This window comes from Lepidochelys kempii, chromosome 9 (genome assembly GCF_965140265.1).
Source record: "Lepidochelys kempii isolate rLepKem1 chromosome 9, rLepKem1.hap2, whole genome shotgun sequence".
Classification (NCBI taxonomy): Eukaryota; Metazoa; Chordata; order Testudines; family Cheloniidae; genus Lepidochelys; species Lepidochelys kempii.
The window spans coordinates 28,160,257-28,184,645 of record NC_133264.1 but is presented as its reverse complement, the minus strand read 5'-3'; the positions used below and the strand labels follow the sequence as shown (position 1 = coordinate 28,184,645).

The following is a 24,389-nucleotide window of genomic DNA, read 5'->3' as shown; positions in this document are numbered from 1 at the left end:
CATGTCCTTAAACTGGCTACTGGGAAAGGGTTGCTATGGGAGCAGCATCCTCCAGCTCCAGCTGGAGGAATGGCAGAATTTGCCCAATGCTGTTATGTGATTATTATCTGCCATCCCAGCCTTGAAGGGATTTTTGTCTGTCATATTCAAGAATGATCTTGTGTTTGATCATATGGTCTTGTCTAATGAAAAACAAGCAAGCACTTGTCTTAAGTATTAACGTATTTTCACACATGTGGTAATTTAGTCTGGAATAAAGTTTCTCCACAAAGGATAATTCTTTACTCTTGTTATAGACTTGACCACGTATAAAACCAATTCACTGCTCAATCTAACCAATCTATTAGCTGCTGAAATTAAAAAAAAAAAAAAGTAAGTCTAGGATCCAACTGAGTGTAAGTAAACCACACTTGGTATCCTTAAAAACAATGAGGAGTGCTTTTGTGGCCCATTCATGATCTCTTTGACTAACTGAGAGCAGGAGCAGGCGGATTAACTGATCTGTAAATCAAACGTTAGCGGTATGGCATAGTTTATTGTCCTTTAAAAGTTTTATGGAGTAGAAGGAGGAACTTTAGAGTGACATCAACGGGAGTAGTCAGGGTAAAAATATTATGTAAATACCCAAAAAGTGTCTTCGGTTAAAGACACTGATAAATTAAAATTAGATGTTATTTTTGTGGAACATACAATGTTAATATGGGGCTATATCACATCACCCTTTCTGAAGCAGAACTCCCTCTGATTTCAGTGGAGAATTCTGTTTAAAAAGATATCCTTAATACAAGGAGTCATGGAGAGCGACTCTAAATTAAATAAGTTTTCTTTCAAGTCCATCATGAATAATCCAGAAGGGAAGGGATTCTAGATTTACATAAACAGAACAGACTGTGAACACTTCCTGTTTTATTTGGGTCCTCTAGAAGACATTCCATAATTACTACTTGTTTTCAACTCCTCTTCCCCTACCACCTCTGTTCTCATTTTTGTATTTTCCTCTTTTCTTCAGTCTTTACTTTCCATTTAGTTTTGTTTTTATTTATCTTGTTATTCAGTGGGATTGACATGCATATATTCTGTGTTTAAATAAATCATAGGTAAGTAAAAGGGTACAGAACCTAATATTTTTTGTATACCGACAGCCCATCCCTTATTCTGGGGGCAGACATGGGGCAGTGCCCCCCACATCTAGTAGGGGGAGGAGAGTCAGGCCAGGCTCCCTGATCATTCCTTGGGTCCAGCCTTTGGCCCATTCCTCATCTCACCCCTTGCAGACAGAGCAGACTTCCATAGCTCAAGTGGTAGGTTCAGTGTTCAAACCATGGTGATTATACATGATTGGGGATTGTTACAGTTGCATATAATGAAATTTATTCATACTTTTTAAAAAAAATTAATGTAGTTTGAGGGTTGTTAAAAGTCAAACATTCAGAAGTTAGGAAATGTTAGATTTATGGTTACCTGTCCACTTTTAATTTGGCCTCCTTATGTGTATGCATTATGGTAGGTTTTTAATTACATGCCATTCCCCCCCCCCCCCCCCAAACACACACAAGATACTCCCTATTAAATGCAGAGGGAAACAGATTTAATGTTTCATGGGCAACATAAATTTAGCATTTCCTGAGTTTACAACCTAAATTCTTTTTATGTATGCACTTATTCAGTATTTGTATAACAGTAGCAACTCGAGGCCCCAACTCAGATTAGGACCACATTGTATTAGGTACTGTACCAGCATTTAGTAAGAAATTATGTTTGCCCTGAAGAGTTTACAGACTAAACAGGTAAGTCAGACAGAGGTTGAGAGAAAGGAAAGTAATACAAAGAGTTACTAGAGAGATGTTTGGCAAATGTCATGTTAGTTCCATTTAAAAAAAGAAAAAAAATTTAACCAGAACTGATCATACATACTATGCAAGTACATAAAATTTTCCATCTCTATTACAGTCATTAAAGACATGTTAAATGAGTTTATGAAAGCCATAAATCTCATAACAGGTTTTAAACAGGTGGGTTAGTTTCTTTTCAAAGCCCCACTGGATTTATTGGAGAGGGGGGGAAAGTGTGACTATCTATGCAAGTAAGGATTATTATTCATGTGAGTGAGGCTTGCAGGCCCCTACCTTGTATTCTGAACATTTCTGAGAAGGAATTCCTAAAAACAATTGACTAGCAAACCAAAAAAGCCCCCCAAAACAATGAATCAGGAATTTTAAAGGACAGTTACTCTTTGAAAAGTGATTCAGCAGAGCAGACTTGCTCCCTCTGGTTATTCAAAGACAAAGTTGTTAATTTTAGTGGTTTAAATCTGGTTTTTAATCTTGTAGAATTAACACAACTATGGAAGAGGGAGCTGAGATCTATTCCTTCTTGCACATCTACAGAATTGTTTAGGAAGGGCCAGATTCACAGCTTGTGTAAATTGGTGTAGCTCCATTAAAGACAATTATCTATGTATGTTTACACCGCTGAGGATCTAGGTCAAGTGTTACAAGTAATAGGTCCAATCAGTTACACTTGTGCAAACCTGAAGACAATAGGGCTGCACAGATATAGCACAGCAATATGAATAATTATGCCCTATTACTTATTATTTATATTATAGTGGAACAAGCCCAGTCATGGAACAAGGCACCATTGTACAAACACATCACAAAGACAGTCCCTGCTCCAAAGAGCTTACAGTGTGTGAGGGTAAAGATTTTCAGGAGTGACTAGATGTTTTGGGTGCACAACTTGACACCTTAAGGAGATCAGATTTTTATAGGACAGCTGCCCAGCACATTCTGAAAATCAAGTTCATGTAAGGCAGTGGTTCTCAAACTAGGGCCGCTGCTTGTTCAGGGAAAGCCCCTGGCGGGCCAGGCTGGTTTGTTTACCTGCAGTGTCCGCAGGTTCGGCCGATCGCGGCTCCCACTGGCCGTGGTTCGCCACTTCAAGCCAATGGGGGCTGTGGGAAGCGGCACGGGCTGAGGGATGTGCAGGCTGCCTTTCCTGGAGCCCCCATTGGCCTTGAACAGCGAACTGCGGCCATTGGGAACCGCAATCGGCTGAACCTGCAGACGTGGCAGGTAAACAAACCAGCCCGGCCCGCCAAGGGCTTTCCCTGAACAAGCGGTGGCCCTAGTTTGAGAACCACTGAATTAGAGAACATGCTCGTTTAAAGTTGAGCAATGCTCCCGTATAACATTGTTTGTCCACTGCTTGCAGAAAGAGCAGCCAGTTGGAGCTAACTGGTGGGGGCTTGGAACCAGGGTTGGCTGGCAGCCCCCCCATCAGCTCCCCTAAGTTCCCTGTGCAGCAGCTGCCCAGCAGGCTATCAATTGCTGGGCAGTCCAGCTTTCCCTCCCTCAACTGCCAGATGCTGCTCCTGCCCTCCACCTTGGAGCCTCATGCTTGCTGTGCAAGTGGGGTGGAGGAAAGAGGCATGCTAATGTAAGGGTGTCCCCCTCTCCCCTGCTCCTGCCCCGCACTCCTTTACCCTTCTCCACAGAGTGGGAGGACACACGACAGGGCTCAGGACGGAGGGAGCTTGCTGGCAGTAGGTACTGTCTCAACTTGCTGATCTACTTAAAAAGGCAGTGTACTTAGAGTGGGGTCAGCGTACTTAAAGGGGCAATGTGCATTTCTCTCTCACGCACGCTGTGTGTGTCTCTCTCTCTCTACCATGCTGTCTTCCCTCCCTCCATTCATGTTGCCTTGTAGAGTGTGAGGCTACATTAACAACGTGTTAACCCTTGAGGGCTCAGCGGAGTGCTAGTTCATCATTTAGTAGTAAGGCATTCCCTGGGAAATATCCCACCCTCTTCCACCCTCTGACTTCACCACCTCAACCAAGCTTCACAATCATCATTGCTGTGTACAGTATTAAATTGTTTGTTTAAAACTTATAGTGTGTGTGTGTGTATTATATATAAAAATAAAACAGTCTTTTGTCTGGTAAAAAAAAAAAAATTTCCCTGGAATCTAACCCCCCCCCATTTACATTAATTCTTATGGGGCAACTGGATTCACTTAACATCATTTCACTTAAAGTAGCATTTTTCAGGAACATAACTACAATGTTAAGCAAGGAGTTACTGTAAAAATATGCATGTCCACTGCTTAATGCCAACAGTTAGTTGCTTGGATAGCTGCATATTGTCTGTGTAAAATATTTTCATTGTTCCTGTCAGCTGAATATCTAACCATTCTAGTGATCTAGACATCAAATGCCATGGAAGCTACGTTCTTTGGGAAAACTGTACCTAATTGTGAAATAATATCAAATAAAGGTTTCTTATCAATTAAGAATAACCATAAAATCTCTTAAAATATTCTTTTGAAAGACAACTTTTTAGCTAATCTAAATAGCTATTGATTAGTTTGCTCTGATCAATAGGAGACTAACCAATAAGGAAAAAATATCTGCTACATAACATGATTTATTTTATTTTGTTTTATTTACAGATATTTAATTTAAAATGCTGTTGTCAATAGGAATGTTAATGTTGTCTGCCACTCAGATCTACACCATCCTGACAGTTCAACTGTTTGCTTTCCTAAACCTTTTGCCTGTGGAGGCAGACATTTTAGCGGTAAGTGTAATAAATGTGTTTACATGCAAATGAATGGGAATTTCTTTCAGATTTTCCTACTTATAAATCATCATGCGATACATTTTGAAACATTATCAGTGCAAAGTTAATAGGACCTATATATTTTACCAATTACGTGAAGCCTATTCAAAAATAAAGGGTAGGCTTTTCAGAGAAAGTTAGGGTTAGAGTTTAGTGCTGGAATCTCTTTGAAATTCAGTGTGAGTAAGGCATTTAACTCCCTTAGGATCTCCTGAAAGTCCCAGCCAAAATATGTAGGACCATCTCATGCCATAGAACTTTAAAAAGAACTCCCCGCTGATTTAATTTAATAGTAAAAATAAGTAGAGAGCAGACAATAATACTTTCTATGGACTTTTAAAAACTCCAGTACTTCTGTTTGCATGTGAGAATTCTGTCCAGAGTAATTTACAATATGCTCATGGGCAGTGAGAAGAAGATTGTCCCCTCAGATCCTCATTTATTTACATTGAATTCTGTAGTCATGAAGATATGGCATAACATATTAGAAAGGGTTGAATACCATTTGGATATAGCAAGTTGTGTTCCACCCAATTGTGATTAATAGAGAAACTAGTGGGAAGTTCTTTTTAAAGATCTGTGGCGTGATATGGTCTTCTATTTTCCGGCTGAAATTTTCAAGGGACCCTAAGGGAGTTAGGTGCTCTACTCACACTGACTGGTGTTAGTATGAACAGTAATGGATACAGACTGAGTTTTTATTGGTATATTAGAAAACAGAATAAGGCCCTGATTCTGCAAACACACACATGTATGCTTAACTTACGTACATGAGCAGGCCCACTGATTGCAACTTCATATAGGTGGGTAGTCCCATTAAACATGTGTTTAAGTACTTGGACAATTGGGACCTGATTTGGGAGTAGAAAAAGCAAGCTGTTATCCCTAAGTGTTGTCAACATATACACACTCACATATATGCACACACCCCATCCCCAGCAGAATTAAATGTTAAGTAGGTATCATCTCAGATGATCTCATGGTTGGGTACTGTATAATGTTAGAAAAGGGGTTCACCACTTATTACTCTATTTATGCATAACAGTTATATGAAGGAGTTACATTTTTTCTGTTTGGGACAGGTGTTCAAGCCACTGAAAAAATTTCATAGCTCTAATCAACTATTGTGTTACCCAAGGAAATTATTATTAAGATAAACTGAGGAGAGAGAGAGAGGCTCAAACAGGATGATGAAGTAATCAAATGAAAATGCATAAAGTTACAAGTTCCACAAGTTTGTGGTAATACAAGGTTGCCAAATATAGAATTGTGTTATTTTGTACTTAGGATGGTTTTACTAGGTCACTTATCACTTTTCAGTATCTCTTTTTAGCTGGATATTTTAGAAAAAAAATGGATAGATATGAACTGCTTTATTATGGAACAGCTAGGTGTGAAACTGGCTTTCCATTAAAAGCCTTATTTCCCCCCCCCATCCCCCCCAATCCTCCTATCGCCCTTTCCCAGAAGGAAGAGAATCTTTCTGCATGCCATTTTTCATGCTAGGATAATTTTTTGTGTGTGGGGGGGGGAAGTTTTGGTAAAATTCAGAAATGAATTTTTTTTAAAGTTAGTGTTTTGAAAAATTACTTGAAATGTACTTTTGAAGTTTTGTGGGTTTTTTGGCAGGGTGACAGAGGGGTGTCATTGTATCACCAAAGGCCTTTTTGTGAAGTGTCTTGTAATATTTTAGGAGGATTAGTGGGGGAATTACAAAGTATTCTATTTAAAACAAAACAAAAAACCCTTGCAATACCTCATGCTAAATTAAGGAGTGATGGGATTAGCAAGGGTCTCATTAAAGCAGCGTTATACAAAGGAACCAGTGGAATGAGAGTTAGGGGCCATCAGTGGGAAAGGAATGCTTCCCCAGCCACACCATGCAGAACTGGAAAATTGAAACTCTGTAGATAGCTTGAGAGATTTTGTAAATTAAGGATTGTTTGTTTTTTTCCCCTCAGGGCTGAAGAATGTTTAAGATCCCCTATGCACGGGGCTGGGGTGGGGAAGTGCTTTGCATAGAGGAGTGTGTGCTTTAAAGTGGCAGGATATAGAGTGGGTGTGTAGGGATGTGTGTTGCAGATGCCACAGGTAAAGTCTGTATGCAACAGCCCGGGCTATTTTTCTAGAAAACATCTTCAAACTTCTTTTAAGAGTTTATAAATATAAGTGGACTTGCTACTGACACCTTGAATAGTTTGGAGGGTGGGTAGGTGATGTGGGGGAAAATGGTGTGGGAATTGTCCATGAGGGGCATAGTGGTGGGGCAGTTGTTTGTAGGGGATGTGGGCTGGGGAGTAGGAGACTGGTTGGCACAGAGCTGTGCTACCTGGTCTTAATACTGGGAGCCTGGGGAGGGCAGGAGAAAAGGATGCTTGGCGTGATGCAATGAACTGTGGAGGGCAGCAGGGATGAGGGTATGTAGAGAAGATCAGGGAGAGACAGAGGTTCTTATTCATATAGCGCTTAACATTTTTATATCTAGACATTTAAGTGCTTAAAGTTTTAAAGTATGGATAAAAGCTTCCCCTCCCCCCTTAAATTTAACTCCATTCTCACTCACCATCAGTCCTACTGATCTCTTGTGTAAAGTACTACTGATGAAGAGTGCTATATAAGAGCAAGGAATTATTAAAGCTGCAGAAGGGGAGCCCTGCTTTGATGGGCCCCAAAAGATCCTTCAGAGTAAACTTAGATATTTGCAAGCAAAAATTTCTATTTAACAAGTTAAGTTCAGAAGTGTGTCTTGACAGTCAGTGGGATTTCTTGTATTAGGTACATTGGTGTTAGTCCTAGAACTACAATTTGAGAGCTCCTCTGTCTCAGACTTTTGCTCTGATGATGTCTCTTCCTTATGCAGTAAATATAACCATATCTTAACATTTGAACTACATTTGGCAATCCAGGGGTGTAGGCAGCATGAATAAAGCTTTTTAAACTATTTAAATTCTTTAGAAACAATAAGGAGTCTGGTGGCACCTTAAAGACTAACATTTATTTGGGTATAAGGTTTCGTGGGTAAAAAAACCCCTTCTTCAGATGCATGGACCAGTGGGTTTTTTACCCACAAAAGCTTATGCCCAAATAAATATATTAGTCTTTAAGGTGCCACCAGACTCCTTGTTTTTTTTTTGTGGATACGGACTATCATGGCTACACCCTGATACTTAAATTCCTCAATTATTTTTAAATTTTAAAATCGTTCTTGCTACAATAAAGAACTTTTACAAGTTTGGGGTTTTCTGCAGAAAACTGAAAATCTGCCAAGATCTGTTTTTGCCCTGTTTATTAGAGACTTGTATGGTACTCACCCACTACCTGTGGCCTAGGGCAATAGAAAAAAAGAGTCACAGGGAATAGAAAAATGTGGCTTATGCAGTTTTAGAGCCATTATGCAATGTTGTGTATGAGCTTCCATAAAAAAAAACATTTTAGAACTTAACTGTTTAAACTGAGTATCTTTACTCACTTCCCTAAAATCTTTGTAGGGTGTTAAGGATTGCCTCCTGGGGACATTTTAAAAAGCTGGTTAATTTCAAAGTGAAGAAAATCCACTCTTCAGAAGCATATTCATGAGGCACAGCAAGATGTACCCTTTGCTCAAAGTGCGCTTTGGCTACAGCCAGTTTTTTGCAAACGTTAGTGCTTGAATTGAAGGAGAGGTTTTCCCAACATTTAGTGGAATTCATGTTACTTTCTTGTTGTTGTTAAATCATTCCAAATAAAGGAAGACTCTCTAGAGAACTTTGAGTTTATTACATGGAATAAAGCTCTTCCATCTGACATACTAAAGCAGATTGGGTTGGGCAATATGTGGATGAAACACCACCAGAAAACCCGGAGGGACTGGAAGCAGCAGTGTTTATGATTCATTAGTATAGTGTTAGGAGGCACTATGTATAGTACATTTTTGCCCTAAAGAATGAGGTTTTTCTTGTGTTTTCAATTTGATACATGTTATAGATCTGATTTTCTTTTATATTTATGTTTAGTATAACTTTGAAAATGTAACTCAGACATTTGATGATCTACCAGCAAGGTTTGGCTACAGACTGCCAACTGAAGGCTTGAAGGTAAGAAGCAGCATCTCTGAATAAACAAAGTATAAGCTAAAAGAAAATTCTTAGAATGTATTTTGTGTGCTATGTAAATATGTTGAAAATAACTTTGTCAACACTAGCTTAAAGATAGATTTATAATTTTCACAGATATACTTTAATATGGGACTAAAAGAGGATGTATGATGATGTACTATCCTCAAGCACACCTCCTTGTGTCCGTGCAGGAACACAGCCCTCAGCTCCCTGTTGGTGCTTGCAATCATTTAATCTGACCCAGATACTGAGAACAAGTCCTTTGGGGGGGGGTTCAATTTATTAACTTCTTTTCTAGAGTACAAAGGATCCTCCTTTTAGCCCCTCAAGTCCAACTCTTCTTCTCACTCTAGGGCTAATGACAACAAGAATCCCAGGAGTCCTCCAGCCCTCCTCCAGGGGCCTGTGTACTTACCTTCCTTGCATCCAGCGGTTCCACAGCTGTCCTCCTGGGCCTGTGTTCATTCAGAGCTTCTAGCCCTGCATTAGGCAGCCCTTATCTCTAGGCACTCCATGTCCTGGGAGCCTTCTTTCTCTGGGAGCACATCCTTCAACTGAGCCCTGGTAGCCTTTTCAGGTCCAGGTGCTCATTACTCAGTAAGCTGTCCACCAGCTAACTAGGCAGTTAATTGCTTACAGGTGGGTTTATTCTCCTTAAAGAAGCCCATCATGCGTAGACTGGGCCATGACTCCCCTTAAAGGGGCCAGCCATCCCATGACAGGATGCATCTGTTAGTCTTGTTTATATAGGAAAAATATGGTATGGTGGTCTACCATATAGCAAAGTCCTACAATTCACACTGATTTTTTTGGATATAGTATGGACCCCATCTTGCAAGTTATTGAACTCAACTACTATCCTGGCCTATAGAAAACGTGGTTGTCAGAAAAAACAGCCTGAGTGGCTACATTGTACTAAGTTACTTTGTTTTTGTGATAAAGCCTTTCATGTTTATTTTAGTGATAAGTAAGTTTCTTGTAGTCAAACATTCATTGCACTGGTCCCTATCTGAGGTACATATTAAAGGATGTCTGCAACAGATGTGCACTGACTAAAGTGTATGAGCTTTACAGACACGACTCTAGCATCCTTGTATTTCTGTACTACACTATGCTATCACTGAATGCTTATTATAACTGAATTTAGCTGGGCAGGAAAAAGGTTGCTGCTACATAGCTCTGCATTAAATTATCTTTATAGGTTATGAAGGCTGAAATTATGGAGCTGAGTTCACAAACAGACTCTGACAACCCACTTCCTTAAAGAGACAGAATATCTTCAGAGAGACAGTTCTTTCTAGATGAGTTCAGGCAGACTCTTCTAAACCTTGATGATGAACTTAGCAGATGGGTTATTGTAGGAGTGCACCTGCAACTAAACCTGAAGAAAAATACATTTGACAGACACTTTACCTTCTACAAAAGTGTAATTTGGGAGCAACCACACCTGATGATGGAAGATTGAATACAGGATGCAGAGGGGTTGGCCATAAGGCTATGAACTAGCATGTCTTCTGAGTGCATGCATTCCATAATCTGAATATATGAAGAGCATATTGCTAAATACATACAGGCTCCATGAAGAGTCTGGCTTTTCATGTCCTCCACCTGGCATATCATAGAATCCTAGAACTGGAAGGGACCTTGAGGGGTCATCTAGTCCAGTCCCCTGCACTCAAGGCAGGACTAAGTATTATCTATACCATTCCTGACGTGTTCGTCCAACCTGCTCTTAAAAATCTCCAGTGATGGAGATTCCACAACCTCCCTAGGCAATTTATTCCAGTGCTTAACCGCTGACTGTTAGGAAGTTTTTCCTAACGTCCAACCTAAACCACCCTTGCTGCAATTTAAGCCAATTGCTTCTTGTCGTATCCTCAGAGGTTAAGAACAACAATTTTTCTCCCTCCTCCTTGTAAAAACCTTTTAGGTACTTGAAAACTGTTATGTCCCCTCTGTCTTCTCTTCTCCAGACTAAACAAACCCATTTTTTTCAATCTTCCCTCATAGACCGTGCTTCCAGACTTTTAATCATTTTTGTTGCTCTTCTCTGGACTTTCTCCAAATTTGTCCACATCTTTCCAGAATTGTGGCACCCAGAACTGGGCACAATACTTCAGATGAGGCCTAATCAGCACAGAGTAGAGCGGAAGAATTACTTCTCGTGTCTTGCTTACAATACTCCTGCTAATACATCCCAGAATGATGTTTGCTTTTTTTGCAACAGCGTTACACTGTTGACTCATATTTAGCTTGTGATCCACTATGAGCCCCAGATCCCTTTCCGCAGTACTCCTTCCTAGGCAATAATTTCCCATTTTGTATGTGTGCAATTGACTGAGGAGAAAGGGGAAGTGATCTCACCAGAAGTATTCAAAGTATGGGTCCTACTAATAAAGTCACTTAGTGTTGCAGATTATAGGGCAGAATGCACTTGGTCCCTGGGCAGGTATGCAACCAGAGTGGAGGCAAGAGGACACAATGAAGAAAGGAGGGGAGGGAAAGAAGAGGGTAAAGGGAACCTCCACATAGTACCTGGATACAATGAAAGTCTTGATGCTCAGAACTGCAGGAGGAAGCATATATGGCAATGTTAATACTCCCTCAGAAGGGACTGGGCCTGCATCACCCATGTGCCCATCTTTATTCTGCTTCTGCTGGGGGAGTGCATACTGTTCCCTGTAATAATGTGGCATAATGGCTGCTCTTCATCTGCATTCTCCAGAGTTCCTGGAGGCATTATGCCAGTATGATGGCCACCACCTTGACTGACACCAGGCGTTGAACTGGGGATCTCTAGAGTCAAAAGTATGAGTCTCTACAGCTTGAGCTAAACAGCCAGGTTGTTACACTGACAGTTGTAATAGCTTTGCCTCCTCTATGGATTGAACACAGAAGGGAATATTACACCAGCTTGAGGCACAGCATGTCTTGGAGCTCCTTCTGAGTAAACACAGAGCTCTCTCCACTGACCCCAACACCAGGTTTCACCTTAAAGGCACAACTGAGACCTGAGATGCTGATAAAAATGTGGATCAAAGATCACACCTCTCATAGTATCAAATAATTTGTATTGTTAAATCTTTATTGCCTTTTTGCGGTGTCTTCACACTGTGGTATTTACATTTTGAAGATTCATCCCAAAATGAACAGTTTTCAGGCCATACCCATACAGATTCTGGATCCTGTAAACACAGACCTTTTCATCATCTTTTGGCTTTAACGTGGTACAACAACTTAACTTAGTGTTGGGTAACTCTGGGTTAATGGTCAAAGCCCAACACCAAAATCCAAACTAGTACTGAGATATGAATACAAATATAAACAAACACCTTTGGTGAAACTCCAGTGATTTTAGAGAAATTGGCCCCTTTACGGACAAGAACATATAAGTCCCTACCTGAGCAAAGGCCAAATCTACAGCCCCTTGAAGTCAATGGGAATCTTTCCATTTACTTCAGTGGCTTTGCATTAGGTAGAGAATTAGCAATGTACTACTTAATTTATAAATTAACTGTCCAAAAGCCATCTCAAAGGCACAGCTTTTTGTCTGTGCCTGAGGTCATGCTAAGCTGTACCTGATTTCTTTTTCTTTCCTTTTTTGGGTGCTATAGTCACAGCTGGTAAAGCGCAGAAGAGAGGCTTAATGGGCAGTCACAATCACTGCAAAAAGCAAATTTTGGTGACCTTTTTTGCAGAAGAATTCTTTGTGTGTGCTGTAATCATGAAATGCGAATACAATTTAATATTTCCTGAGATTCCTGAATCTTTTGAGTCTGAATCCTACTATTGGATTGCAGCATGTCTTCCTGTTAGCTATTTTCCAGTTTCTTTTAACATAAATTAGCATTAATGAAACAAACATATATATAACTCATAGCTGTAGCTTCTTCAACAATGTTATGTTAGGGCCATAAATGTATTCGGTCCTTCACTTAAAAGGGCTCTAGATTTCTTTGTAGTAAGTTTCTTTATGATGATGATAGAAAGGATTTGTTTTTGCCAGTCTGTAAGAGAATAGGATGCAATGAACACCTAGAGAAATTGTGCTGAGGAAAATCTTGCAGGTCTGCATGAATAACCTAATGCAATCAAGTACAGTATGCAGACTGTGCTTCAATATGCAGCAGCTAACATATTGCTAGATTTTTCCTTAGTGACAAATTATACCCCGTAGTTCTAGAGTGCAAACGAAAGCAAGCCCTCTCTATGCTAAACACCCATTGATTTTAATGGGATGTTTGACTGAAGGACTTGCAGATTTGGATCAAGATTTTTAGTATGATGTTCTAATGTATTACTAAAAGAAAAGGAGTACTTGTAAAAGGAGTACTTATAAAAGGAGTACTTAGAGACTAACCAATTTATTTGAGCATAAGCTTTCGTGAGCTACAGCTCACTTCATCGTAGCTCACGAAAGCTTATGCTCAAATAAATTGGTTAGTCTCTAAGGTGCCACAAGTACTCCTTTTCTTTTTGCGAATACAGACTAACACGGCTGTTACTCTGAAACCTAATGTATTACTATACTACTATTATACATAATATCCTTCACAAGTCCAAAGGCACAATATGAAATAATCCTAAAAGCAAGAATAAGCATTAGTACACTGGACTTCTTTAACCTTAACTTAAAATCTGACCCTGAATTATTAACAGGGAGCTGTTGCCACAGCCTAGAAGCACAGTTACAGAAAACTGTAGTTCCTTGTGTTTCAATGTCGGATTTAGAGCACACTGCTTATTCAGACCAATGTGATGCTAGGGATGCTGTGGTGTGAATGATAACTCAGTAAAATATCCAGGACCATGGCCACTAAGAGCTTCTTATAGAAGTTTAAAAACCGATATGATTTTTGAGAAGCTAATGTAACGATATTAATTTAGGACTAATATTCTGAGATAATCCACTGCTCATGCAAATTTGAGCTGCAGCATCTGATAGGAGTTACAACCTGTGAACAGCAGAGAGGAAGCCCTACAAAAAGAGAATTATAGTAATCTGATCTTGTGGTGGGTGGGGAAGGGAAATCACTAATTTCCATACCAAGATGAGGCCCTCAGGCCAAAAAGTTTGCCCACCCCGATCTAGGATAATCAAGCCAGGAGCAATAGCACCACAGGGTATAAGAAATAAATCTTAGGGTCCATTCCTGCTCCCCTGATGTCAGTGACAAACATCCCATGGATTTAAATAGATACAGGATTGGGCCCGGTGTTAGACAAACTTATCGTAGAACTGGAAGGGACCTCGAGAGGTCATCTAGACCTGTCCCCTGCACTCATGGTAGGGCTAAGTATTATCTAGACCAATGCTTCTCAAGCCATCTGATGTGGGGGACTGGCATTTTTTTCTTCCAATGTGCGCGCAGACCGGCAGCTGATGGTTTGTGGACCAGCACCGGTCTGCAGACCACCACTTCAAGTAGCACTGATCTAGACCATCCCTGACAGGTGTTTGTCTATCCTGCTCTTAAAAATCTCCAATGATGGAGATTCCACAACCTCCCTAGGCAATTTATTCCAATGCTTACCCACCCTGACAGGAAGTTTTTCCTGATGTCCAACCTAAACCTCCCTTGCTGCATTTTAAGCCCATTGCTTCTTAACCACTGAGGACAGTACAAGAACAGAAATTTTTCTCCCTCCTCCTTGTAACAACCTTTTATGTACTTGAAAACTATTATGTCCCCTCTGAGTCTTCTCTTTCCCAGACTAAACAAACCCAATTTTTTCAATCTTCCCTCACAGGTCATGTTTTCTAGACCTTTAATCATTTTTGTTGCTCTTCTCTGGACTCTCTCCAGTTGAGGCCTAATCAGCATGAAGTAGAGCAGCAGAATTACTTCTTGTATCTTGCTTACAGTACTCCTGCTAAAACATCCCAGAATGATGTTTGCTTTTTTTGCAACAGCATTACACTGTTGACTCATTTAGTTTGTGGTCCACTATAAGCCCCAGATCCCTTTCCGCAGTACTCTTTCCTAGGCAGTCATTTCCCATTTTGTATGCGTGCAACTGATTGTTCCTTCTTAAGTGGAGTACTTTGCATTTGTCAATTTCATCCTATTTACTTCAGACCATTTCTCCAGATCATTTTGAATTATAATCCTATCCTCCAAAGTACTTGCAATCCCTCCCAGCTTGGTATTGTTTGCAGACTTTATAAGTGTACTCTTTATGCCATTGTCTAAATCACTGATGAAGATATTGAACAGAACCGGACCCAGAACTGATCCCTGAGGGACCCTGCTTGTTATGCCCTTCCAGCATGACTGTGAAACACTGATGATTACTCTCTGGGGAAGGTTTTCCAACCAGTTATGCACCCACCTGACAGTAGCTCAATCTAGGTTGCATTTCCCTAGTTTGTTTATGGGAAGGTCATGTGAGACAGTATCAAAAGATTTACTAAAGTCAAGATATACTATGTCTTCTGCTTCCCCCCCATCCACAAGGCTTGTTACCCTGTCAAAGAAAGCGATCAGGTTGGTTTGACACAATTCGTTCTTGACAAATCCATCCTGACTGTTACTTATCACCTTATTTTCTAGATGTTAGCAAATTGATTGCTTAATTATTTGCTCCATTATCTTTCTGGGTACACGCTTGATTACATTAAGAAAAACCCCAATCTCCTAATTACTGTAGTCCAGAATGTGGCTAGCCTTTACAGAGCTATACAGTGTGGGAAGGTGCTACTAGGCAGTAAAGAACTTCCTCCATCACATGGATCTGCTCTGCCCCATCCCTACACTGCATTGAAACTAAATATCACAGTTCAGCCTATAGTCAATGGGTGAAAAAAAAGCAGTAGGTATGTGTGATATAGATTTTAGTAAGTCATCTGATACAATGCCTATAAAACTCACACTCCAAATTACTTCATGTTCACTTGAATAGGAATGGCTTGAAAACTGGCAGAAGTCTCAGGGCACTAATAAAGGGCAACATGCCACATTTCTGGGAGGTACGTAATGGGGTCCAGCAGGAACTAATGCTTGCTCCCATCTTATTTAATAAGTTAAAATGAAAGAGCAAGGTAATGAAATATATATGAGATACTAAATTGGGAAATGCTGTAAATACTGGAGATGACAGAAATACAAAGGGGTCCAGAGAGGTTACTAACAAGGACAGAAAATGGAAATCAGCTTGGAATAATGCAAGATAATACCTCTGGGGAAAATACATTAAATATCTGTTTCAAATTAAGGAAGCAAGAATCACGACTGCAGGTTTGTGCTATGTATTCAGGGGAACAGAGAGAGTAATCCTTTTCTCTGAGGCTACAGTATGACAATACCTGGAATGTAGGCAAAACATACAGACAGAAGAGAAACAAAATGGATTCCAGAGGAGGTGGGAAAAGGGTGATGGAGGAGGGGTGGATTTATGAATAAAAAGATTAGAGAGTGTCAAATAAGCATGTCTCAAGCATCTAATTTCCAGGTAGACAAACAGGTTATACTTTTAATGTCAGCATCACAATTAAGCAGCCCCTTAACCCAAGCCCTGCAAGCCTGAGTCAGCAGGTATGGGCCAGCTGCAGGTGTCTAACTGCAGTGTAGACATACCTTGTCAAGCTCCTGTACAGGAGTGGGAGGGAAGTCTCTGTAGCATGTACTGCAACAGAAATAGGAGGTGTTGTGTAGTGGACAGGCCAGGGAACCAATGGTTCGAAACAGGGAAGGAATTGTTTTTTCTCTCACCATCCCCCTGGAGCTCAAGGAGGAAATGTGATACAGTCAGACCATTTAAGCAAGGTCTCAGACCATGTGTACACTACTAAACTCACAGCTGTACTGGTACAGCTGTGCCATTGTAAGGTCTCCCATTTAGCCACTCTTTGCTAGCAGGAGAGAGCTCTTCTGCCGGCATAATTAAACCACCTCCCAATGAGCAGCGTTCGCTATGCCCGCAGGAGAGCCTCTCCTGCAGACATAGCTCTGTCCACACCAGCACTTTTGTCGTTGAAACTTGTCAGTGAGAAGGGTGGCTTTTCTCATACCCCTCACCGATAAATGCTTTACCAACGAAAGTGGTAGTATAGACACCTGCCAGTTGCAAAAGCCATGTCTGCGTTGCTTCTCAGGAGCCTTTATGCCGGGGTGTGGAAACAAAACCAAAAACTGACATGGAGGCACAGGGCTTGACTTCTCATTGATTCCCGGGTATCCGTGCAAATTCCAAGGGATCTCTAGAGTGGGTGAGTTATCTTCCTTGTGGGGAAACATCCCTGTCTCAACGGAACAACTGTAGAGAAATATTACAAAAGGAACCTTTTATAAATTCACACACCCCGCCCCATATTTTCTTTTAGGAAGGTGTGACCAGGACTAGTTGTGTTTAAACTAAGATTATGTCTATACATAGCGCTTCAGTGTAGACAATCACTATAGCAACAGGAGGAGTTCTTCCATTGCTGTAGCTAATCTACCTCCCCAAGAGGTGATAGCTAGGTCAATAGAAAAATTCTTCCATCAACCTTCCGCTGTCTACACCAGGGTTAGGCTGGCATAGCTACATCTCTGTGTTGTGGATTTTACATCCCTCTGAGATATAGGTATTCTGATGCAAGTTCAGTATAGACCAGCCCGGAGATACAGAGAAATTAATTTGCCCAAGGATGTACAATGAGCCGGTGGCAGAGATGAAAAAGAAATAAGGATTATTAACTTTTGATCCTTTAACCATTAGACAGACTGCTCCTCTTGATTTATTTAAGCCAGTTGCAGATGAGTGATAGGTGTAAACTCTCCTGATCCTTTATTCCTGAAAGTAGTACTGAAACAGTTTCATTTTTCTGTTAAGATTATTAAAAAATGCTGTTATAGCTGCTGCAGTAGATTCAAAATGGTGGTAATTATTATTTGATGCTTATGATCAGGCTTTGTCAGTTGATTTACCGCTTGTAAATATAATTATCAGCTACTGAAATAGCTGGTTCCGAAAAGAGTATAACAAAAGTAGGAAATTCATCTTTCGCTTACAATGGTCCATTCATATGGAATCCTCTCTGGCTGAGAGCCCTTGTATAACAGCTCCTTCATTAAACATACATACCCTTCAATTTCTATATTTGCATGTACTTAACTTTAGCAGCTATTTTTCTGTAATGTAGCCTGGTATGACTTGCCTAAAGCTTCTCTCTAAAAGGAGATTAAAGACACAGATTTATTACTCTAGTTAAAATAAAGTGAATATTTTATAAGCAATTACCTAACAATAATACTTGCTGTATGAGTCAGTACCTTTCCATCCACTGCAGTAAACTTGGGGGAACCCAACCTTGGCTCCTTGCACAATGATGCAGAATTTGTAGTGGATATTGCTGATAATAGTTCCAGACAGTGCAATGTGTCTGTCACCACAAACTCAGCAAAGCCCCGATTGCTTAAAGGGACACTAATTTTAAAGATCATATATTTTTCAAAACAAAATATCTTATCTCTAATTAGGATTAAATCTAAAGAATTTTAAAAATCAAATTTATTTTTCATTTCATTATTTCATTATTTTTTATTTATTTTATATTTTATTTTATAAAATATATTTTATATTTTATTATTTATTCATTATTTTTCATTTCATTATTATTTCATTTTCATTTCATTATTTACATTTTCCTTGGACAATGAAAAAAATTTTGCTTTGGTTTACAGTCTGTTTTGCTTAGTGGAGCGCCTACATTAAAACAGTGCTGCAATATTTGGGTTGTAGTACTCTAAAATAATGACACGTTAATGAATGTAGACTTAAAATGGAATTTCTGGAGAATTACTTTTGAAATCTGCATTGTATTAAATGAGTTCTTGATAAGTTAAATAAACAATCAGTAACAGTAGTTGTTGATTAGACAATTACTTTGAAGAGTTACTTACTATACTTTTTAATTTTAGCCACAAACAATACAGTCCCTTTCTGGAGAGGGACAGAGTTCTGTGAAAATTGAGAGAAGTCCAAGGAACATGTATGAATGATGCTAATAACCTAATAACCTGTAAAAATACAATTTGACCATTGTAACTTCAATTTTCTGACCCACAACAGCACAGCTTCCTATAATTTTCATGTACATGAGAAAAAGAGTAAATGCTTTTATTCTTTTCCTGTTTCTCCTCTTCCCTTCCTACTCTCTTAGGCCTTGTCTACTCTACAAAGTTATGTTGGCAAAAGTTATGCCGCTTTAATTAAAACCACTCTTGCATGTCCACATTAGTTCCTTGTGTCAGAGTGCATCCACCTAACAGCTCTTGTATGGACACAGAGAGCAGTGCACTGTGGTAGCTATCCCACTGCACAACTGGCCACAGGGTGCTTTGGGAAGGGTTTGCAATGCCTTATGGGGCTGGTACAATGTCACATGATGCAGGTTTCTCAATCCCATGGTTCCAGGAGCATCCTAGATTCATAGATAGTAAGGTCAGAAGGGACCATTATGATCATCTAATCTGACCTCCTGCACAACGCAGGCCACAGAATCTTACCCACCCATTCCTGCAAAAAACCTCTCACCTATGTCTGAGTAACTATTGAAGTCCTCAAATCGTGGCTTAAAGACTTCAAGGAGCAGAGAATCCTCCAGCAAGTGACCAGTGCCCCATGCTACAGAGGAAGGCGAAAAACCTCCAGGGCCTCTTCCAATCTGCCCTAGAGGAAAATTCCTTCCCTACCCCAAATATGGCGATCAGCTAAACCCTGAGCATATGGGCAAGATTCACCAGCCAGATACTACAGAAAATTCTTTCCTGGGTAACTCAGATCCCACCCCATTTACCATGAATATTTAAAGATCAATTAATTACCAATCATGTTATCCCATCATACCATCTCCTCCATAAACTTATGGAGTTTAATCTTAAAGCCAGATAGATCTTTTGCCCCCACTGCTTCCCTTGGAAGGCTATTCCAAAACTTCACTCCTCTGATGGTTAGAAACCTTCTTCTAATTTCAAGTCTAAACTTCCTGGTGGCCAGTTTATATCCATTTGTTCTTGTGTCCACACTGGTACTGAGCTTAAATAATTCCTCTCCCTCTCCGGTATTTATCCCTCTGATATATTTATAGAGAGCAATCATATCTCCCCTCAACCTTCTTTTAGTTAGGCTAAACAAGCCAAGCTCCTTGAGTCTCCATTCCTAAGACAAGTTTTCCATTCCTCGGATCATCCCAGTAGCCCTTCTCTGTACCTGTTCCAGTTTGAATTCATCCTTCTTAAACATGGGAGACCAGAACTGCGTATAGTATTCCAGGTGAGATCTCACCAGTGTCTTGTATAACGGTACTAAAACCTCCTTATCTCTACTGGAAATACCTCTCCTGATGCATCCCAAGACCGCATTAGCTTTTATCACAGCCATATCACATTGGTGGCTCATAGTCATCCTATGATTGACCAATACTTGAAGGTCCGTCTCCTCCTCCGTTACTTCTAATTGATGTGTCCGCAGCTTATAACTAAAATTCTTGTTATTAATCCCTAAATGCATAACCTTACACTTCTCACTATTAAATTTCATCCTATTACTCCAGTTTACAAGGTCATCCAGATCCTCCTGTATGTTATCCTGGTCCTTCTCTAAATTGGCAATACCTCCCAGCTTTGTATCATCCACAAACTTTATTAGCACACTCCCACTTTTTGTGCTGAAGTCAGTAATAAAAAAGATTAAATAGGATTGGTCCCAAAACTGATCCTTGAGGAACTCCACTGGTAACCTCCCTCCAGCCTGACAGTTCATTTTTCAGTAGGACCCATTGTAGTCTCCCCTTTAACCAATTCCTTATCCACTTTTCAATTTTCATATTGATCTCCATCTTTTCCAATTTAACTAATAATTCCCCATGTGGCACAGTATCAAATGCCTTACTGAAATCTAGGTAAATTAGATCCACTGTGTTTCCTTTATCTAAAAAATCTGTTTCTTACTCAAAAAAGGAGATCAGGTTGGTTTGGCACGATCTGCGTTTTGTAAAACCATGTTGTATTTTTTCCCATTTACCATTGACTTCAATGTCCTTAACTACTTTCTCCTTCAAAATTTTTTCCAAGACCTTGCATACTACAGATGTCAAACTAACAGGCCTGTAGTTACCTGGATCACTTTTTTCCCCTTTCTTAAAAATAGGAACTATGTTAGCAATTCTCCAATCATATAGTACAACCCCTGAGTTTACAGATTCATTAAAAATCCTTGCTAATGGGCTTGCAATTTTGGGTGCCGATTCCTTTAATAATCCTACTTGATTGTTTGTCTGTCTGTCTCTGTCTGTGTCGCTTTTCAACTGAAGTGGAGGGGGGCAGGGAGAGGAGAATGGTGTGTCTGGGGCAGGAGAGAGAGCACAGGCTGACCGACCTATCCTGGGGGAAGGGGACCCCCCCAACACACACATCGGCCTCCTGCTCGGCTCTGCTCCGCACAGCAGTCTCTCCCTAAGCAGCCGACTCCGCCTGCCTACCTACCTATGGTTCTGAGATTCCCTCCAAGTTCTCCCACAGCCTCCTTAACTGCCTGGATTGGCATCCTGAGCAACTGTGTAAGCTCTCCGTGCTGACGAATGTCAAAGCAGCACAGCAGTCTCTACCCCCCCCTCAGCCCCCCCCTCGACCTCCCGTACCCCAGCAGTAATCTGCCTGTGGCTGTGTTCCTGGTGCAGGGCAGAACAGGAGCATTCCATGTAAATGATTTGCTCTTTGTTCCCCAAATGGAGCAGGACACTCAGCTGTCAGATAGTTCCTGGAGCTTGGAAAGGGGAGGGATGCATGCCTGCAGGGCAGCAGAGGTCAAAACCGTGAGCAGAGCAGTCACTGCAGGCATTGTGGGATAGTAGTGGAAGCCAGTTATGTTGACAAAACTAACAGCAGTGTCTACACTGAGGCTTTGTCACTTTAACTTTGTTGCAAAAAGCTTTACGCCTCTCATTGAGGTAGTTTTATTTTGTCGGCTAAACAGCAGAGGTTTGCCGCCAAAAGTAGTTTTGTGGTGTGTACACCTCTCCTGTTTTGTTGGCGAAAGGCAGCTTACTTTCCCCCTTAGAAACAGAAGGCCTGCAGCTATGGAAAGTTACAAAATGAAAGTAAAGTAGAACCTTTTAATGTCCTTATATTAACATTCAAGATCTCCACTATGCTAAAAAGGCGTTAGCATGGCTGACTGTCTGGTATTGCTCTACTATTGATTGCCTAGTGTTACCCTTCTTCTGCCTTGTCCAACAGGCAAACAACATTTTATACTGCTTTAATGATCTTGTACATATCATATGGTGAAGCATTATTAATTAAAACCAATTAAAAAAAATTGTCAGACTGGCTTGCCCAGTAAGGTGTAGTCTTGACAATTCATGGATTGAATAACAAAAAAAAAAAAATCCACTCAGTACGTTCAAATTATTCATGTTTCAAACAATTCCAGGCACTTTCATTATGTCTTGCTAAGCTTCAGGCTTAAACTTCCTTGTTACCATTAGGAGACATTCAACCTTTATATTTAGGATATAAGGCTGCAAAAAGACAATTTTTAAAAAATTGATTTTTGACATCTGATATAAAAATTATCTTACAATAGTTTTTTTTTAAATTTTGGACAACATATTCAAGCCTGCATGTCTAAAATTAGGTGCCTAAATCTGTATTAAGGCAGCAAAATAAGCAACCTGCTTCCTCAGAGGTACAAAGTACTTGCAACTCCTAGTGATGTCGAGAAGCAGTAAATACTAAGCACTTCTGAAAATCAATCCTGAAGCATTTCAAATTCAACACCCAACAATAATTCTGGATTATTTAACACATTTGAAAAATGTTGATTATGATTCTGAACCTGACACTTCCCCTATAAGGAAATCAAATTAAGATACAGCTCCAATTAGATAGAGCTCAGATGGCATCAGTGCCACTGACTTTTTCTACCACCCTTTCAAATACCAGAAGTTCAGGAATGCCAAAATATTGTATTGTATAATGAAAAAAAATCTGTTAGGGCCCAGTTGTTTTCTCTGCTTGATAAGTTCAGGGGACCTAAAGTGGATGAAAATGGTGTATGGGTCACACAAATGAGCTGAAGCAGTTCTGAGGTATATTCCCACTTCCACTGATACTTGGGAAGACCCTCTTCAGATACTCCATGGGATCAAATCTCCGTGTTAAGAGTAAAGTGCCAGAGATAGGGTTAAGGTTGCTCTCCAGAACATCTTCCACCTTTGACTGACTTGCAGTGTGAGGTATGCATAGCATTTCTTTCACCATTATCTTATGTTTCTTCCCTGTCAGCATTGTGAAACCTTCTCATGAAGTAATAGTCTCTGGGTAGCAGCCAACATGGAACCATGGCAGCTCAAAGAGGGATTAGGGAGTAGTGCCAGGACATTCAACCACTATAAACATGTCTCTGTCCTTGCCAAGGTCCTAAAAACTTCAGGATTTTTCAGTGGATCTTAGAGCATCTGCAGATTAAGAGGGTCACACCCAATCTATGTCCCATGGTGGTGTGCAAACCCAACCTTATGGTGGGACAATCGAAAAAATGCCCCAGGAGTCAACGTTCATGGAATTTCCTGGTCCTTTTATGATTTTTCCCTCTTGTGGGGATGTTATGGCCCTTATCAGAAGTTAAGTGTGCATGCATCACTGCAAACCTTGTAAAAACCTTGCACGTGTAAATGCAAATCTAGTAAGTACTGTCACAAATATAGAGATGTTCCTCGCCTTCCCTCTTTGGTAGTGCTTGTTGGCTTAGTGTGCCTGTGGTTCTGTTAATTACAGTGAGCGGCCTTAAAAAATTCATCTTGATAATGTTACTGTGCGATGTGCAGTGTTTCCCATACTGAACTATAGATACACTAGAAATACTGAAAATTCTGAAGTGACATTAGTAACTAGTGTAAGCCAACAGGAAAATTAAGGGCAACTAATGTATATATTCAGTTTGACTTTGTGTTTTCTCTGTAACCCCAAGCAGCACTTTGATATTAAAGATCCTATGTAAATAAATAAAATATGATATACAATGTAAAATTCACAGTGATACAAGATTGAGCTCCAGGAATTTGCTTGGCTTTCTTTTGAAAGTATGATTTTTCCCTAGCACTTGTGTTGTGTCACATAGAGCTAGAACTGATAGTATGCTGTCACTTTGTTTCAGGGCTTCCTAATAAATTCAAAACCAGAGAATGCATGTGAACCCATAGCACCTCCACCACTAGAAGACAACTTCTCTCATGCTTTCATTGTGTTAATCAGAAGACTTGACTGCAACTTCGATGTTAAGGTAGGCCTCTTTCATTTTAAAGGTTTGTAAAATTTAAAGCTGCTGGTATTTCTGAATGATGGCCATAGTTAATGTCAAAAAGGGCTCTCCCTGACACATGAAATGAAAGAGTCGCATAATCTAGAGGCAGGCTACAGTAATCATAGATGTTGGTTAATTTGTGGCTTTTCACTTATAATATTAAACTTCATGTTATTTTATGCACCGTTTGTTCAGGAAGTAACATCTATAGCCAGTAAGGATTGACGAATCTAAAGTGAAAGGCTCTCCATTTGTGAGGTTGGAAAGTTAGAGACTAGAATTATTTGTTTTGGTGAATATCTAGCTTTGATATTTATTACTTTGAAAGAGTGAAAATGGGCCCACTATATGGGGCAACAAGGACATGCTAGCCTCTTGGGCCTTC

The 24,389-nt window shown here is 40.1% G+C and overlaps 1 protein-coding gene across 4 annotated transcripts in view; it reads left to right on the top strand.

The window, feature by feature from the left end:
• RNF13 (ring finger protein 13) overlaps window positions 1-24,389 on the top strand; it is a 105,193-nt gene that overhangs the window by 6,000 nt on the left and 74,804 nt on the right. For 3 of the 4 annotated variants that reach the window (XM_073359709.1, XM_073359707.1, XM_073359708.1), the window contains 3 exons: window positions 4,453-4,580; window positions 8,615-8,695; window positions 23,858-23,983. In XM_073359709.1, the coding sequence (XP_073215810.1) occupies window positions 4,467-4,580; window positions 8,615-8,695; window positions 23,858-23,983 (321 nt within the window). In that variant the 5' untranslated portion in view covers window positions 4,453-4,466. The remainder of the gene's footprint in view (window positions 1-4,452; window positions 4,581-8,614; window positions 8,696-23,857; window positions 23,984-24,389) is intronic. The other variant, XM_073359710.1, reaches the window with a different exon arrangement.